General features: G+C 46.6%; 1 protein-coding gene across 4 annotated transcripts in view; it reads left to right on the forward strand.

Moving 5' to 3' along the window:
- The window catches only part of LOC120820957 (stromal membrane-associated protein 1), a 56,492-nt gene extending 36,775 nt beyond the window's left edge, over positions 1-19,717 (forward strand). For 2 of the 4 annotated variants that reach the window (XM_040179231.2, XM_040179234.2), the window contains 4 exons: positions 3,130-3,224; positions 13,894-14,089; positions 15,528-15,757; positions 17,746-19,717. In XM_040179231.2, coding sequence (XP_040035165.2) covers positions 3,130-3,224; positions 13,894-14,089; positions 15,528-15,757; positions 17,746-17,862 — 638 coding nt within the window. In that variant the 3' untranslated portion in view covers positions 17,863-19,717. The remainder of the gene's footprint in view (positions 1-3,129; positions 3,225-13,893; positions 14,090-15,527; positions 15,758-17,745) is intronic. The other 2 variants (XM_040179232.2, XM_040179235.2) reach the window with 1 other exon arrangement.
- Positions 19,718-19,728: the final 11 nt, after the last annotated feature.

Genomic DNA, 19,728 nt, shown 5'->3' on the forward strand with positions numbered 1-19,728 from the left:
CACCAGCCGTCTCAAAAGCAGCCTCCTCAGAGGGTCTCGGACCTCCACGATTTAATCAAACAATCGCTGATCACTAATCAATGAACACCGATGGCTATGCCATTGTCAGACTATTAAATCTTTACAGATAACTACGGTTTATTAACAACTATCAAAAATTCAAGTGTGACAAAAGCTCCACGTGTTTGGGGGGAACTTTGCAGACACACAGATGGAAAACTGATTGCCATTCAAATGTGCGCAAGAGATTAACAATCGTGTCCAGTTCAAGAACTACAGCAGAACTGTAGAATGCACCAAGGACATGACATTCAACTAAGGTCACAAGCTGGACTCGAACCTTATTTTCTGCATACGAGCTGCGCTGTATTAGACTCGGCCGAGGGAGGAGGGAAGAAGGGGGGGTGAGCTGCGCGGACAGGAGTAATAGCCGGTGGATACGGCATTGATCAAATATTCCCGGCCTCAGCATGGAGGAATGAGAGTGACGCCCTGCTATGAATAACCGATGCTACACACCTTGCAGCCACGTCAAGTGGAGGAGATTTCGAAGATAATCCATAAGTCAAATGTGTTGCAGTAAGCCATGAGCACGCACACAAACACGCACATACACGGTCCCGTGTTATTGTACTGTGTTATTTGTCAACTGTTCAGTCTAATTCAGTTTAGCAAGCTGTGCTGGAATGAAAGCATGAAGAATATTGTCAGCCAGATAAGCATTTTTACACAAAGCATTCCTCCATCCTTGCTTTTATTTCCTTGGTTTGGTTTAAAAATTATTTAATGTAAATATATATAAATAAATAAATACATATTTATATATTAAATTACTAAATCGTTTAAGGGTTTTTTCCATTTCTTTCAGTTTTGTCTTTACTAGCTCTTCCATGGTGATAAATGCCGCCTCAGAGATGCTCCATTCCGCCAAGAACAGATCTCTTCAGCAGCCACCGAATCGGTTTATATAAACCTCTATTGATGGAGCACCACTGTTGGTCCCTTTCACTTCCACCTTGGTCGTTCCCTGCTGTAATGTGTCTGACGAGCCGACTGGTTGCTTGGGTCCAATCGGAGAGAGTAAACTGGATTCCTCCTCCATGTCGCCTCCTCTGTTCAAGCAGCAGCTGTGCTCGCTTTGATTCAAATATTTACGTTGCTCTTGTTAATCGGGTGAAAGAACATTAGTATTTTTGCGACCAGGAATGAAATGCCTTTCTGTTTCCATTCACACATCTTATTCCCAACCTCATCCGAATGCATGATGCATGATCAAACACGTGGCGCAAGGTCCGCTAAAACCGCGCCGCTCGTTAACAACGCTTCGACGCGCTAAGTGGGCAGACATTTGCAGAGCCGATTATTTGAAATATTTTCCTGGAGCCTTGTTTACGTCCACGTGCTCCTGCCAGCGGTCTTTGTTGGCGCTTCGCTGCGTTTCTTTACACAGTGCCGGCACCAACTGTTGGCGCGGAACGGGCGGAAAACAGGTTCGAGGATCGTGTGTCGTTCACAACACAAACAACTCGTGACAACGTTGCTCCATAGGAACACATCGCATACTAATGGTGATTCGGCACGTGTGGAGTTTTTCTTATAAAGCCAGTTAATATTCAAGTAATGGTTGTATGAGAAGAATGAAATGAATTGAGTTTGGCTCTATGAGAACAGAGTAAAGTTGATGAGCAGGACCGGAGAGTAAAAAAAACCACACTCTTTGCTCGTCAAATCTCAACAAACTATGACGCGGACACAACTAGGGATGGTGTCCGACTTCCCTTATCGCCTGGAAACACATATTTTACCATTAGTGTTTCATGTTCATTGTCAACACTTGTGGACCAACTCGCTGGCGGAGCTGCTGGCTTGGAAGCGGGGGCCCTCATTTCATGTCCTAGATGTGCCTTGTCTCAATGGAAAACAAAGTGGGTTGAATTAACATACTTTTGGGTACCAACACTTCAAAGACCTCGTTAATTTCCCTTATCGACAGGGTGGATGAAATACACTTTCAAATGTGTTTGTGAGAAATGTAATCAGGATATTGCTTTAGAATCAATGCAGCTTAACTGAGTCTGATATTTTAGTCCTTAATATGACCGTCTCCCACTGCTGAATGAGGTCGCTGTCTTCATTTAAGACACTGGGACGCTGTGTGTATGTGTGCGTCTGCCTGTGTGGGTACTTGGGGCAAAGGGGTTCAGGGTTCTTATAAAACACACACACACACACACACACACACACACACACACACACACACACACACTCTCCCTGGAACGCGGATCTGTTTCCATGGTGAAGTTGAGAGTTCTCTCAAGAAGCAGCTCCATCCCGTAGCAAAAGGACGGTGGGCTCTTTGCCCGACGCGGCAGTCATAAAGCATAAAGCCACGTCAAGCACACTTTTATTCAACCAGCACCTTTTCAACGAATCACAAATGTGCCTTGAAGGCATCACGAGATGAATGGAGAGCAAAAACATTCAATTATTACGGCGGTATATGTCATCAAAGCAGCTCTTTGAAAATGACTTTTTCAAAGTGGTTCAGAAGGAGTTGAGTGCTCCTCGCTAGCGTTCAGCCAGTGAGTGGCTTCTCCTGCAACCCTGCTGTCTGATAAAGCAGCGCAGTCTTGTTCGCCCTTTACAAGGGCTAAATTATGGATGTTTCATCACTATGGTTATATAAATGACCTCTGCTGTTGGCTCGCTCCTACACAAACACGCGCACACACACACACACTCACTCTTCTCCTCCAGACCCCCCCCCCTGTCTACCTACCCATCACTGTCTCTGTCTTGCCGTCTCTCAGATGGCCGTACAGTGTGTCTTGAACAGCAGACTACACACACCCCTCACATATATGACTAGCTGCTTCTAGCTGCTTCACTATTGCTCTTACATTAACTGTGCTCTGTCTGCACAGTTAATGTAAATAAAGACTTAATTTTCCCAATAAGTAATGTATGGAGCCAGGATGTCTTCTGTACATGACACGAGAAAATATGTTGGAATCATCAAGTGTGGTAATTTAGAATTGAGCTTTGTGGCCGATTTCAAAATTCTTACATTGTACAAATACCCTTGAATGTGCTAAAGGTTGTGTGATTTTTATTTTCTCTCTCTCTCAGATGCTCCAGAGGGGGCTGCACCAATCAGCGAGGACCCGGACATCTTTGGACCAATGGTCTCCAACCCTCTCCCATCTTCCAACAGCACCCAGCAGGTAACAGACGCACACAGTCAGAAGCTCTCACCAGCTGCTTGTCACCACAGACGGGCTGCCACACAGTCTGCGGGGACTCCAGGCTTAGACGCACACACGGAAGAAAAAACCTTCTCATAAACACGCACAACAAATGTCACACACATGACGTCACTGCGGGTTAATAAACGAGCCGGTCGTCGATCTGGACTCAGTCGCACTCCACCGGTATCTTCTCCTCCGTCAGCACCGCCGTTCAGGATCCGCCTCCTCAGCCGGATGACTCGCCCCACCTTCACCCCTCACACGCATCACTTCTGTGCCCTACCTGACGGTCCCCTCTCACTGGCCTGCCCACCCTGCTCGGTCCCACCTGTCCCCCATCAACCACCTGCTCGACCCCACCTGTCCTTTCCTGTCTCCTCTCACCCTCTTGCTGGACCCCACTCCCCTCCTCCCCCGGACATGTTCTGTGTCTCCCTGCCGCACCCGAAACCTCTCACGTCGACACCGGTGGAAAAAACACAATCTTCCACTTCAACTCTAAACACCAGGTTGAGCTCCTGCGTCCTGCTGTTGAGGACCATGAGAGGTTGTCTTTTGTGAGACGCCGCGTGTCTCAGTAGCGGGGACTTGAACCCCGTAGGGACCTTCCTGACAGGAGACGCCATAAAGCAGTGCCACCGCTCAGCTCACAACCTGCGCGCCCACTCAGAGAGAGAGAGAGAGAGAGAGAGAATTTGCAGGCTCGCTGCCGTGCATTTATATCAGACAGGAATAGATGGCGAGATATGAGATTGAAAGGGGAAATTAAATTCAGCGTCCATTTGGAGAACAGTCCCAGTAATGTTTAATGCTTCAGTCCCATACATATTGAATTAGTTATGTTAACGTCTGTATGTTCAAATAATGAATAATAAATAAAATCTTTCTCTCTCATTTAAAGTAAAATAAAGGTTGCATTTAAGGTTAGATTACTTAACAGAAAGCTTTTGAAAAAAAAGTACTAAAAAAAGAATGTCACTGAATTGTGCTGCTGCTTTTAGAAGTGATGTTCTCCAAAAAAGCCCAGATTCTGCTCATCTCCTAAAAATGAAAAATTGTGTGCAGCGATTTTATCTGGTTATTGAAACCACTTGTTTCCGCTATATTTCTCTCTGTTTACACACTTGTTTCACAGTCTAAATGCTCATGTTAGGATTGTCATCAGTTTGGACTCTTTCACATGTGAATGGGTACATTTGTTTAAAAGATGGGTGCTTTAGTTCGTAGTGGCGCCTCTTTTAGTAATCGTCAGTCTTTGAACACACCCTGATTTTGAACTGCTTGAGTAATCAAGATTTAAGAGTCTAGCTGTAAATATTTCTTTCTATGTCCATGAGAATTGTGTTACTTAGATAATATAAAAACAATTTAAATCTCAAAACAAAATCACAGATATTTGAAAATAAAGTGGGAATGATAGAAGGAGTCTTGTGTGACCCATTAGTGTCAGTAGCCATGTTCAATGACCTTTATTTTCTGCGTAAGAAAAACAAAAACTCTTTTCTTTCTTTTTTTAAAGCAACTGATTGCATTCTTGACTGTATTTCCATATATTTCCCTCCCTCACTCGTCGCTGCTGCAGCAGCCAGTCTGAACAGAGGGAGCACGGCTGGTGAATTAAACATTTCCGAGCGGCAGCGTTGACTTTTAAACGCCATTGTGGTCCCTCAAAGTCTGGCCTTTGACCTCCACACTGCTGGAAATGAGGGCGCGCACTCATGAAGCAACATTTTAAACCCGATGCATGCATGATGCAAATGTGTAATTCCATTCAAATGATGAAACAAAGACATTCAGTGGTTGAAAAACACACGCAGAGTAAAAGTGCACAGTGACCCCATTATTGGTTTTGAAAATGCATTCTTCCACCGTGACCTTTTCCCACATTCCAAATTGTATATCTTACTCTGATACACTGTGGTCCTGCCGGGAGCCGACCAGGCAGCGGCCAGCTGGGGACCCAGACACGACGAACAATTATGGGCTGCTGTAACTGGAAGCTCCCCCTCTGACACTGCCGGCTCCCTCTTACCCCCTAATCTCCCCTCCATCCACCAGCAGCTCTGCGTATCTCCATAAAACCATTAGTCCTGAATTCCCCGCCTCTAGCCCCTGTTCTCTGAGCAGCGAGGGCTCATGCCATGTGGTCATTGCCACAAATGTTGAATTGGTCTGAGTTTTTGTCTGAAAACTTTCAAAAAGCAGTTCTCATGATTTGATTCTGATCGACAGCAACAGCAACACCTGATCGACAGCAACACCTGTCATATGTGAACACAATATGATAAAGCTGAAAGACAAAAACACAACACGGGGGCAGCAACCTATCAATCACAAGGTGGCCCCGCCCTAAAGCCAACTCTGCTTTATGGTCTATTCGACTCTAACTGGGCTATAATTTACTAAATGAATACACACTCAATCTAAGAAGTCTTGGAACTAGAGATTGAGGCTGCACACTCTTGATTACTATTTTTACTGAGGTAATAAATCAAGAAGTCATAGACTCCTATACTTCTTTTAGAGGACTCACCTCCTGAAGGCCATTATCTTGATAATAATGATAATAATAATTGTGTTTGTGGCCAACTTGGAGTTAATTGGCTGAGGAGCTATGAGTCCACTGTTTCATGGATGGCCACGCACTTTTTTTAGTTAATTTGCGTTATCGGTGTTATCGTTGGAAGCTGCATGTGTGCGTCGATTGATGAGGAAAGAATGGCAGGTGAGGCAAAGGTGATCGCAGCTTCTGGGCCTTTTTTATATCTCCACCAAATTTAAAACCTTTTTTATCCAGAACAATTTAACCCTTGACTGCCAAATGGAAAAGCAGTGGATTGCATTCTCGTTTGTCCAGTTTCAATTTAAAGACGACAAAGACCAGTAATGGACCATCGACCATCATCAAACAGTTCTTCTTATGAGGCCGCAGCAGGTTTGTTAACTCATCAAAACAGCGTGACGGCAGCGCATCAGGAATGCTAGGGACTCTTCTCCAGTGTCGCCGCTTCACTAGACTAATAAGTGACTTGTGTTTTATTAAGTAAGATTCCATTGCTACACCACAACACAGCTCTTCAACCCTCCCGTCACGGTCTACCTTCTCTCTCGCTACGCTGCATTTCTGTCTTCTCTCTCTCCGGTCCTTCCCGTTTCCTTTCCTCTCTCAACGGTCCTTCCCGTTTCCTTTCCTCTGTCTCCTGTCCTTCCCGTTTCCTTTCCTCGCTCTCCTGTCCTTCACGTTTCCTTTCCTCTCTCTACGGTCCCTCCCGTTTCCTTTCCTCTCTCTCAACGGTCCTTCACGTTTCCTTTCCTCTCTCTCCTGTCCTTCCCGTTTCCTTTCCTCTCTCTCCTGTCCTTCACGTTTCCTTTCCTCTCTCTACGGTCCCTCCCGTTTCCTTTCCTCTCTCTCCTGTCCTTCACGTTTCCTTTCCTCTCTCTACGGTCCCTCCCGTTTCCTTTCTTCTCTCTCTCCTGTCCTTCACGTTTCCTTTCCTCTCTCTACGGTCCCTCCCGTTTCCTTTCTTCTCTCTCAACGGTCCTTCACGTTTCCTTTCTTCTCTCTCAACGGTCCTTCACGTTTCCTTTCTTCTCTCTCAACGGTCCTTCACGTTTCCTTTCCTCGCTCTCCTGTCCTTCCCGTTTCCTTTCCTCGCTCTCCTGTCCTTCCCGTTTCCTTTCCTCGCTCTCCTGTCCTTCACGTTTCCTTTCCTCTCTCTACGGTCCCTCCCGTTTCCTTTCCTCTCTCTCCTGTCCTTCCCGTTTCCTTTCCTCTCTCTACGGTCCCTCACCATTAAGTCTTTGACACAAATATATTTTCTTAGAGTGGGCACACCGAGTACCTACTTACCCTTGTTATGTCCCCGTCCTCCCCTCGACACGCCTTTACTCTCTCTTCTTACCTGGGGCCTCATTAATCAATGTTCTGCATGGACAGTTATATGCGCAAGTAGGACACGCTGTAAAAGTAGTCATGTATGAACTTGGATTTATGCTCACAATGAATGTGCTTAAACGGATTACGAAATGTATTCTTTTGTTTTTGAAATATCTTTAAAGAGCTGTAAAGAAATTACTTTTTGAAAGTCAATTTTACAAAAATGCTGCAATTGCTTCGAACAGTAACATCGAAGCAATTAAGATCCTGCTGATTCTCTACAATAATTAAGTGTGGTGACTTTAAAAGTCAAATGTTTTCTTTCACCCCTTTAAAGCTGTAATCATACGTTTATAGATGAGCTGTGTTAAAAGCAACAGCTAGAAATTGTAATTAGAAACAACTGATTTTTGACAGTGTTTTTTCCAACACTGGACAAAGCGTCAGAACTGGAATTTTTCCCTTATGATGAGTCGTTTGATGATTGCGAGTTGTCCTTAAACCATCTCGTAATCTCAGCGGTGCTAATAGGTTTGTGGGTTTGTAAAGCTTCTGCCGGTGCACCAACTGTTTGGCAGCAGTGGTTGAAGCACAAGCACCGAGTTTGTAAAAGCGGGAGAACTGGAGAAAATAAACACACTGCTGTGGACAAAAAGAAGTAAAAGTTCAATATATTCTTCCTCAAATGTACCAGAGGAAAGTAGCAATAGAGAAGTACAAGTACCTCAAAGTGGACTCGCATCACTTTGCGTCAGACGCGCGAGATCCATGGCGAGGCTTTGTGACGGCTAGAGACGATAAAAAGAGAATATTTATTTATCTCTGCAGGAGGGTTGTGCGATCGGTTCCAGCCTTGGACGCCGCGCGTCATAAACTGCGGGAGCAGATGGCTCCGCGGTGGCCGTTTGATGGTGGCCTGCCGGCTTTGTCACGGCCCTCCACCCGCGGCAGCACCGTCCGTCTTATAGAATGTAATGTGTGAATGTCAAAGAGTACAATTTCTTTCTGTGACAGTCGGGCGTTCCGCTGCAGCTCTCACAGACGGCGCCTGTGTTGCATTAACGCGCCACAGAACACACAACACTCGCGTGTTGCCATCAAAATCCACCAAAGTTCAGTTTGACATGTCGCCGTTTTATTTTTTGTCTGGGCCCGTTCAGTTGCGCGTGGGAGACTTGCGCTGACATTTCAGCGGTTACCTCGCAGTGCTGTGGATAATAATCTGCTGTGCCTTGGTGTAAAGGTTAACGTGGGACTGTGTGTCTCGACAAACTGGCTTGTGCATGTTTCTGCTTCCTAGGGGAAGGAATCGAGATTTGGGTGACCTTTTCCTGTGGGACCACCGCCGGGCCGGACCCTTGTTCCCGTATAATGAATGCGTGTCCTGACCCCTGGCTCACCTACACCCAACGTTCAGAACCCCCACGAACTTACCTGTAGCACCACCATTGCAGCATCCACCTCTCCCCTCCACTTTTGACAGTCTGCACACATCCACCCTCACACACACACACACCTGCAGAGGGCTGGATTTGGGATTCAGCAGGCGGATATTGCTTTACAGCTGTGATTAGCCCGGCCGCGTGGAGAAAGGCAAAGCCTGCTGTTTCATGCAGCTATTACTGGCACCAGGGAGAGCTCGCCTATCTGAGAATATGTCAATTACGAAAATATGATTACAGCCTTGTAGGAGGTGGAGGATTTGTGTCACCGCCCCCCTTTCTCATTCACTAATACACACATGCACGCTTTCTCCCTGAGTCTTGTTCTCTATCGCTCATTAAACCCCACAATAAGTGAACAAAAGTCGTGTATTTTTTTTTTACCAAGAAAACTCAAAGTATAAAAGTACAGGGGATGGCGGGAAAGACGCATGGATGAAGAGAGAGTGGGGGATGAGACGAGGGACGGTGCAGAGAGCTGGTCGGCAGGGAAAGTGCAGGAATAAGAAGGTGGAGGCTGAGAGCATGAAGTCACACCGGCCCTGACAGGCCGAGTGCGATGGTGCGGAACCAGCTTAAGCGCTGGCGTGAATGACCAATCGTAAAATCGATCCCAGAGTTTCGCCAGTTTTACCAGATTTACTTGACTGGTTATGCCGTTGTTTTGGCATCTTGGTGCATCTCTCTCATAGAAATAGAATTGGATAAAAAGCGTGTGGGTGAATCCTGACGTTAAATCTGTGACGCTCGCAATGGCAAAAATGCACATAAAAATGGCCGCCACGCCGCCCTTCCTGTCATTTGTTCTACTGCAAATCTTTTTCTTACGGTTTCCCTCATTGAATGAGCTGCTCTTAGCCAACCAAAGGCTACAAACAAACAGACGGTGATTGCCTTCTTAATACAAATCTCCATCTTCATAGTACATTTCTTCCTCAGCCATTGACTACGCTTGCAATGAATATTGTTGTACTTTTGCCAAATATTACAGTAATTTTCTCACAGTTCAGCTTGTACAATCTGCTGAACCGCATCAGTATGCTGCTCTACGCCATAATTGTCCTTATTACTAAGGGGACCAAATTGTGCTCCTGACCGTTGGAAAAACAGCCTCAGTGCCAAATTGCAGCAAGAACCAAAGTTCCTTTTTGGGCTGTGCAGAAAATACTGAAGAGGTTTTTCATGTTCATCCACAGCTGGACTTATGGACATATAGCTGCCTGTAGCTCTCTAGCTGTCTGTCCACTTGAAACAAAGCCAATCAAGACTTCTGCTTATTTCAAAGAAAACACTGCCTGAGAGGGCGAGAGGAAGCTTTTACCCGTAGACACACGAGCGGTTAATGAAGCCCTGTTACGCCTGCTTAATTGTGTTTTTCTAGCTGGTCTCCTCTAAAAACCTTCTCTTTTGCTCTACAGCCAGTCAATAATAGTTGCTATTGGCAATGCACTGGTAATATTATTTTGGCTATATTTGCAGATGACAATGAGTTTGATAAGTCTAAACCAAATAAGTCAACTTGCGGGCCATAAAATAAATGCAGATACAGACAAGACTCTTCCTGAGGGTGATAAGTGATTGAGAGGGATTCATTTTACATCGTCCTCCGCCGTTGTTTGTCAACATTATCTTCAGATTGCTGAAAGGAAATTCCCTCAAACGTGCCGTAAATGTCCACTTGGACTCAGAAATTGTCAGGGATGGGGGTGGAAGGCAGGACTCAAACGCAGACTTTTCCAAAACAAAAGACTTTAATAGTCAAAAGGTCCAAAATCCAAAAGGCCAAGGGGCAAAAACACACAGGCATGAACGTACGGCGATCCAAGGCGAAAGACAAGAACAGGACATGCGTGGCAAAAGACAATGACGCGACAAGTGACACAGGAGACACACGGCTTAAATACACAAGGGAGGTGCAGGTGATTGGACACAGGTGGAAACTATTAGACAATCACAGGGGACAACGGGACAAGGCAGGAAGTGAAGTTACCCGGGGACACGAGTGGCAGAAAACTACAAAATATAACATGAAGTGAACCACACCGTGACAGAAATGTAAAAAAACTCAATAGATTTCGTTTGCCGTGTCACTTTGACATAAAGTCGACTAGTTCTTATGCACTATGCACGGAACACCGTAACTCAAGGATTCATATCCTACCCAAGACAATTTAAAGAGTTCTGATATTTCGGGGAGACATTCTTGAGGGAAGATCACAGGGATGTGATTCTCTGTGTGGTCCATGTTTCTTGTGCGTTCTGGTGGAAGTCACATGGTGCAGGAAGGAGACCCATCATAGCAAGCGTCCTCATGCCGAACATGGCATGTGTCGTGTTAACGTTCGAATAAAGGAGAAGCTTTTGTGGGAGAGAGTTGAGGGCCGAATGCTAAAGGGGACAAAAAATGACTGAGACGCATGAAGCAGGAGGGTGGGGGGGGGGGGCGGCGGAAGAAAAGGTTGTTACTGCAGCTCTCCTTTGAATTCAGATTTCCAAGGCCAGCGTTGCTTTTTTCTGTGAATTAGGCCAAATCCTTCAACACACACTGCTACACAATCAGAGCCTCAGAGTGCTTTTAAAGCTACACACGGCCAGACCAGATCAGATGGGAGTTTATGAGCATCTCAAGCAGTGATGGAATACCATATAAAGAAAAGTGTGTGTTTGGCTGTAGAGGTTTATCAATGGCGACAGTGAGGGAAATGCGGTCAGAGTGGTATTTCAGAGCTGCGGCTGCACCCATTGACACCAACATTGGATGAGAAGAATGGTGCCTTGTTGAAGAGGCTTTATTTCACACAATGTGCTGCTAGGAGCCCAGAAACACACCGCACACTATGTTGTGTTGTGTGAGACCGAGCCAGACAAACGAAAGTGGGTAGATGCACATGTGACGGACTCCTTTTCAGTTCTTTCCTCCCGACTCAACCAGTTTTTGCATTTTGTGCAACGCGTGTGGCTTTAGTAGGATGTCTGCAGGACAAAAGGGCTGCTAAAGGTCTACCGTGTCATTGTTCTCATGTTTTTTATTGTAAGGTGGACCATTGACTATCAGGTCGGTGTGAAAATCCAACCAAAGCGTCTGCCACATGAATGTAACCTAGTGTATCATAATTCAACGTACAGAATTTCTCTACAAACCTTTGACGGAGTACTGCCACCTCTTTAGTCTTTACAAATTAACCTTTCTAAAGCCTCCAGACGCACCGGATTAATCCGTAGTGGTCCAAAGGTCACTGTGACTTCACTGAAAACCAGACACAATCCACGCATTGATATGCTGAATACGACAACTTGACACTGATTCCTGATGGGACAGAAGGACGTTTGGGACCGACGCGGCCCGTCGGTGGTTGGCGGAGACGTACGTTTGCGAGGCGGCGATTGCAGACATATCGACGTGTCGCTACAGCGCGACTCTACCTAATGAACTCAACTTGTCTTTCTACCAGTTACGCTTGAGACTGACATGTTACATTTCCCTCTGCTCATGTTGACCCCACTCCCCCACCCACTTAGACCTGCTATCATTGATTTTCTGTCCTTTTTGGTTGCAAACAGGGGCGTATTTACACCCTAACGCTTAAACGCTCACATGAATTTATTGTTCGTGGTCATTTAACTATTTTTGGTATTCACCAACTTCTAATATTGATAAATATTATCCTCCTTAGCTGCTAAACACTGCACTGTTTTCCCCAGCTGGCCTCTGACTGTGTAAGTCTGCTGTTTGGTGCATGGCCCGATATTGTGCAGTCCGTTTCTGGTCATCTTTTAAACTCCTTTTCACTCCCTCCACCTCCCAGAAGGCCTCCCACAGAGCCGGTAGACCGCCGTCTGTTCGACAAGCATGTGTCTCGAGGAAGGAAGTCTAACGGCCAACAATTAACGCAGTTTGTGGGGGGGTTTGAAGTTTTTACCTTTTGCCAAAAAGCTTAGCAGCAAATTGAATCGACCCCCTGTGATTGAGTCGTGTTATGTCTCTGTGAGACATCAACGCGGAGCAGGTGAAGACGCCCCGCTGCCTGTTCTCACCTCACATTCACTCCTCAGGAGCCAGAATCTTGCTAATCGTGCGATTAATAGAAGGAGGCTCCATCCTGAACCCCGTCAGCACCTGACTCACCTTAACTGGCTTCACTTGAGAGAAAATATTGAGCGCATGTGCAGTTGTGATCATCGGTCCTCCTCATCTGCCCCTGCATCCTCCACTTGTCCTCCCTTTTCCCTTTTCTGCTCCCTGTGCTATCATTCTCTCCTCCTCCGTGACACCTCTTCTTCTGTCTTCTGCATCCTGCCCTCCTCCCCGTCTCCTCCGTCCTCCCGCTATCGTTCTCTCTCCTCCTCCCTTCCTTCCTCCCTCCACAGTCAAAGGAAGTCAGCAGAGAGACGGAGGGGAGCAGCCCTGCCTGCTAAGCAGTTGAGCACAACACACTCCCACACGCTGTGTGTGTGTGTGTGTGTGTGTGTGTGTGTGTGTGCGCGCGCGCTTGTGTTGTGAATTCACCCGTTTGTGTGTGTGTGCGCTGCAGAAGCCGCTGTTTATCACAGTCACCCTTATCTTATTCATGAAGTCCTGCTGACTATTGCCTCGCCTTTTCTCCCGCCATTGTTTGTGTTAGCTGCACACACACACACACACACACACACACACACACACACACACAAACAGTGGTACGAAGCTCTTAAGCAGGTGTAACTTTGCTGGCAGCTCCATCCATTAGACATAATGGGTGTGTGCCTGAGAGGTTTCAAAAAAAATAAAATGGGCCTGGTAGGAACGTGTGTGTGTGTGTGTGTGTTTATATCTATATCTCTTTGCAGCAGCCTAATTAATGTCATCTGTCTCACTTACAGTGACAATGCTTTTCCTCGTTTTTTATTTTTCATCTCGACTCTCCCCTCGGCCTCTCGTTGCTTTCTTCCGCCTTGCTTCATCTTTTCCCACCCGGTCAGCGTACGCCTGCGTTTCTTTTGACTGTGAGCTTTCCGCACGGACAACGTTTGGATATTTTCTTCTCCTTGTGGATTTTGTCTTTGTGGCGATTAAATATTCTCCCACGCTGTAGGTGGCAGTGTGTTGTAAATGCCTGTTTACCGGGCGCCAACCTGATGGCCGGCAGGGGGCGACTCCTCTGGTCCGATAGCAGCTCCATGCATAGAATATGAGAGAAGGAAGCTGCTTCTCTCTTTGCTTCATTCGCTCAGTAAACTTTGTACACATGAGTTTATGTTTTTCGAGACTTATTCTTGTTCAAGACAGCGTGGCCAGATGTTTTCGGTGAAGCTACATACTTCATGCATCCCTTTTCGGTCTCCCTGACAGCCCGGCTCTGGTGCAGCACCTCAGCAGGCGGACCCCTCCACCTCCTCCTCCGCTTCCTCCTCCACTTCCACCACCACCACCACCAAGGCGGAGGAGAAGAAGAAGCTTCTATCGAAGGACTCCATCCTGTCTCTGTACGCCAGCAGCTCAGTGGCCAGTCAGCCGCAGAGCCACCAGCAGCCTGCGCCGGGACAAGGTGACGTACACACACACACACACACACACTATCGCATGTTGTTGGCCTCTCAGCACCTCAACAAAAGCTTTTAACTTACAGCTACAGGGTGCAACGGACCCTGGCTCGACACCAGGCAGCATTGGTGCAGGACCTATTGTTTGTTTTGGTATGTTGACAAACAGAAGGCCGTTGGCGACTAGCTGGTGAACGCGGCAGAGCAATTAGCAGCTATTTCCCCTCTGGAACGGAAGTCTGGTCGCTGCCACGGCAGCATGTGTGCACGCAGCGTGTTGCACTGCCCCCGAAGTGACCAAACAATAATTGAAGGCAGGTTTACAGCCACTACACAAAGTCAAAGGAAAGACACAGGAGGGAAAACTCCCTCCAAAGCTTTTTTTTTTTTACCCATGTAAGCCAACCAGCTCCTTTTTGAAAAAGAATGTCTGTTATCGTAAATGAAAATGAAGAGAGACAAAGGTCGGCGTGCTGAAGAGCTGGCTCGTCCACTTACCGGAGTCCCGCCGCCGCGGCAGCACAGACGGACGAGCAGAATCACGCTCGTCACACAGCTGTTGTGTGTAAACACCGACGGCTCGACGCGGCTGTTTGCATAATATGCTACGTGCACCCACTCCAGCTTGGGAGCGTATGGGAAAGCGTTGATTGTATCGCTGCATGATCGCACCAACGCGAGAGGATTAGCAAAGGAAATCGGCATGAAGGGCTTTCTGCAGCCTCATTGTCCTCTCTTGAGTCCAAATAGATGCTGATGGAGATCAAAGCCAAAAGAACCTCGCTAGGCTAATGCCTCAGGATCACTGACTTTCATCGCGCGCGTGCGTGTGCCTCTGCAGGATACTTGTGGATCTAAGTGCAGCTAATTAACTTCCAAAATACTACAAACAGTCTGTGTAACCTTTCTTGATTAACGCTGAACTTGCTCCAGCAGATTCAAATGTGGAGATGTGAATAGAGCCAAAGAGGCCGTATTTCAGCATCTGGTGGACGTGTCATTGCATTCTGTGCGGCTGACATCAGAGGATATTGTGTCCATTGACTCATTCCCTCTTCGTAAAAAAAACAGATATTTTGCCACTTCTTCATTATTTAGTAGCATTTCTCCTTTATGGGGTGTTAAAACGGGCCAACTGGCAAACTTCTAACTAACACGGATCCTCAGTTTGACCCATCAAGGGTTTGTGATTTTGCCAAAAGTAGGGCTGTTGCTTTTGCTTTTGATTTGAATCCGCAGGAAATGTTTGGTTTGCATTTTGAAAGTAAACTGTGAGGCTTCTCTTCATAAAAACTGAACATTAACTTGGAACCCCGAGCTGCATAATCACCTGTGAATCCCCACATTTGATCCAGAGGGACCGCCGGGCGCCGCTAAAATACTGAACTGTAAAACAAGCCAACTGGTAGAAAAGTTAACATACGCAACGTGTCCTTGCCCCAGCAGGAATGTACGCGGGCCAGCCGCAGATGCAGTTCACCCCGCAGGGCTTCACGGGGGCGGCCGGAGCCGTCCCGCCCTCCGCCGCCACCATGATGGGCGGGGGGGCCGTGATGTCCGGCGTGGCTCTGCCCAACGGGGGCTTGGTGGGCCTGCAGCAGCAGGGCGGGGTGCCAGCCAACCAGGGGCAGAACATGTACAGCATGCAGCAAGGACAGTGGAGCATGAGCCAGGTATCACTCACACACACTCCGATGGGGGGCGCGTTTGCTTTTATGGTGATAGTGAAGTCATTTAAACATCCGGATGCTTGTAATTCCTCTTCTGTTTCCCTGTAAAGTCGTCTTTTACGACGCCCACTTACTCGCTCACTCACCTCGACACCACCGGTCAAGCGCTTCCATCATCCTGGTTCAGTTAATACGTTGTCTTCCACTGTTTCCTGCATCCCTGTGTGCCGCTACCAGAGCTGTTTGTGATGAATCTAAGTCAAATACCACCACCAAAAGATCTAATATGACAACGAGCACAATCCCCAAAGGCAGCGGCCGCAAAATGGCATTTCACAACCGATAGCTGACATTGCTACAACTACGTCCACTTCTTGTATAAAGTCTATGCTTCTAACATGAAAGACGTTCAACAATTAATGACTGAGACAGTTAATTCCGCCTAAAGTATTGACTTGGTCTCATTTAGTAAGTATTTAACAAGTGTATGTTTTCATTAAACTGCTTATAATGGAGTTGTGTTTTATCAACACGGCTGGTTTGTTTTTGAGGATGACATAAGGAAATGGCACTAAATGGCACTAAATAGAGGGAAGCAAAGCTTCCTTATGGGCTTTATTGTCCTTAATATCTCTAATATTTACACAGCAAGTTTACAGGCTCAAATAAATATTATTATTAATTGCAAAAAAAACTCCCTAAAGGGACTTCGGGCAAACCTGCCATGCCTAACAGGGTATTTTATAAAACAAAACGCGTTTATTATTTATTATCAAACTTGAAACAGTCAATAAAAACATCAAGTTAAGTTGATTCTGGCTGCACAGCTGGATATCCACATCTGTAAGTCTGTTGGCCAACATCAGGGGAGGAATGACGTCAGGTCTTGAACAATGTGTGCTGCATCTCGTATGGAAATTCATCTGTTTCTATTCCTATTCGTGTTTGATTGAAAGCTGTTCACCCGTAGGCTATCCAGCCTCTCCTTTTGATTAAATATCTTGTTTTTCTATCAAAACCAAAATGACAACACTTTTTTTTAGTTTGAAAAGTATCCGATGTGACATCGCCGTGTTAAAATGATCAAATATTTACAAATTTACAAAAGGTTTTGGACACGAGAACTAGAAGCCGTATCTACACTGGATCAATACTGGGAGGTCACATCTGTCACGCAGCGACACAGAAACCGAAGAGCCTTTGAATATTTAGCATCTATTTATACCAACAGGGATGTTGATTGGCGAAACAACACTCCTTTAATATAATTAGAGAAGTTTGAATATAACGTTGAGGCAGAGGAACAACTACTTGAGCCAAAGCAGCTTCCAGCAGTCTGAGCTAAACTGTTTAGCCTGAGGAAGCTTTTATTGTGACAGTCGAGGGAGTGGATGTGCTCAAAATGACTCCCATCAAATCATTTCCTTCCTCACGCTTTCATCAAGGTCGAATTTTCTGAGCTAACGTGACGTAGCTGCTGCTCAATGAAACACACAACCCGTATACCCATCATGAAGTTGTGTGTGTATGTGTGTTGTATGTTGTCAACATCTTAACATCCTGTCTGTGTGTGTGTGTGTGTGTGTGTGTGTGTGTGTGTGTGTGTGTGTGTACACACCTCTATATACACACACATGTGTATAGAGGTGATGGAATGGTGCGTTGATGAACGAGCACTCAGTTGCAACACACACACACACACACACGCACACGCGCACGCTGAGCCACCAGCTCTCCGATGACCAGATAAGCCAGTCGCGCTGCGCTGGAGCACGTTCACAATAGATAAGGCAGGATAAGGCCAGCGGGGGAGTGTGGGGGAGGAGGCGATGGAGACATGGGAGTCGAGCTGGAGGTCGGTGGGTCGCCCCCCCACAAACAAACAACCATTGCCTCTTGGATGGGGGAATGGCTGTCTCTCATTTCAGCGTTGATGAATTCTATCACTGACTTCCCTTCTCCCTCCCCCCCTCCCCCCCCTCTCCCCTCAGATGTCCCAGCAGATGTCGGGCATGGCGGTGAGTGGCGGCCAGTCAGCGGCCGGCTGGCCCGCGGACCCCCCGCCGGCTTCTGGCCAGACCCTCAGCACTCAGCTGTGGAAGTCATAAGCAGGAGGTCCGAAGGAGAAGTGGGCGTGGCGGGGGGGGGGAGTCGTATGGCACAGCCCAATAATGTGCTCCCGACCCACACAGAAGGAGCCGATTAAAGAACGCACAACGGGGGTAGTTTGACTGCCTTTACTGCCCACCACGGGGAAAAAAGTAAAATAAACCCTGCGTGAGACCAGATGACACAACGCTGGACGCAGCGGCGGGAGGGAGACCGTCGTTTCCCGCCCACATTTAGCTTCTTTCTCTTTGTTGTTGTTGTCGTCTGAAGAGAGAGACCCCGAGAAAGCTGCTGGACCGATAACTCAAGTGTCTCTTATAGTAACTATGTATCCTTACCAAAGTGGGTAGTTAGTGAGTAGTCTTTCAATGCAGTAGATATGGCTATTTTGTGGTTGCTCCCTCCCTCTGCTGTGCATATTGTAACCCCCCCCTCCCTCTCTGTAGGGCAGATAGTCGTCTGATCAGTACTGTATATTTGTGATGATGATGTGAACCTCCAGCTGTTTTCAGAGCCATAGGAGAGAGCTCCATGCCTCTCCGTTACATTACTCCATTACTTAGATTGTTATTTCCATCTTCCTCGTTGACGTTCCAGAGGATGTGCGGGTTACTTTAAAGCATCCTGTGGGGGTTTACAGTAGCAGCGCTAAATAGGGGGTTTCAAGCTGCTCACGGTGGAGCGTCACGTCCTTCTCGTCCCTGTTGGTGCACGTGCTGAGGAATGATTGGCAGGTGATGGTGGCAAATGTAAATTTCAGCCATTTCGCAAAACTTGTGACACATCTTCGCAAAAGATGTGACAGCAATGTCAAATTGAGACAAAGGCATTAGCCTAGCTTAGCTTCTAGACTTAGAGCAAGGCTGTTCCCACCTGCTTTATTTAAAAGTTTTAAAAAGAAACTTTAAGAGCCAACCATCAATGAAAAAAAAAAGCTCATAGATTTACTGAAAATACCGTTTTTGTTTTTGGTGTAAACATTTTAAAATGTACTTTTACATGCAGATGATTCATTGCGGTTTGTCACACGGCGGCTGGTTATAAACAGCCCAACGGGTGACTTCTAGTGATTGCTGGGCGCCCCGGGACCCCCGCTGGGTGTCTGATTCTCCTTCGTCCCACTGAAGATTTTCCTTGTAGAAATGAGCCGTTTCCTCTGCGCTCCCCGGCGCATATTAATGCGCAGCTGGAATCGCCGCAGTACGTCTGTACTGCGCTTTAAATAGTAGAGTAGGTAGTATCCCAAATTGTGTTGCGTTTTCAGCAGTCAGGTCGTTGTCATGGAAACGGCAGAGACCAGCGTTCTGTCGGTTCACTTCCAGCAGGGACTTCTACGATCTGTCTTTTTCTTTTAACTGGACCAATGTTGCTTCCCTCATGTGTGACGCTTTAACTGTATATTCTGCCATCCACCATCTCTGTTGTGGTGTTTTATTGTGAGCAGTACAAGAGAAGCACAGTTATTCTGAAGCAATTAAACCTGGGTGACCAATCAATGGGCCAGACCGAGGGGGGACAGAATTGGACAGCGCTGACAAAAGGTGACCTTTATGAAAAACGCTGCAAGGGTCCCATCGCTGTCCAGTCCTTGTTTATTCAGAGCAGAGTAGAGTATGCTCCTACAGAGTAGTAGGAGCAAGAGTAGAACTTAATAAACGTGCATACTCGTGGGATCAGAAGTATAAATACACGTGTCTGTGCTGAATATTTGAAACCGTTTCAATACTCATTTTGAACAGCATGGACACACTGGTACCTGCTGCGCTGCCTTTCTGCTGTCTCCAATGCCGACACACACACACACACACAGTGCTACTTATCCTTTAATAAAGATCTCAGATTTTATGCCCTCAATGTTGTCTACA

The sequence above is a fragment of the Gasterosteus aculeatus genome, chromosome 6 (genome assembly GCF_964276395.1).
Source record: "Gasterosteus aculeatus chromosome 6, fGasAcu3.hap1.1, whole genome shotgun sequence".
NCBI lineage: Eukaryota > Metazoa > Chordata > Actinopteri > Perciformes > Gasterosteidae > Gasterosteus > Gasterosteus aculeatus.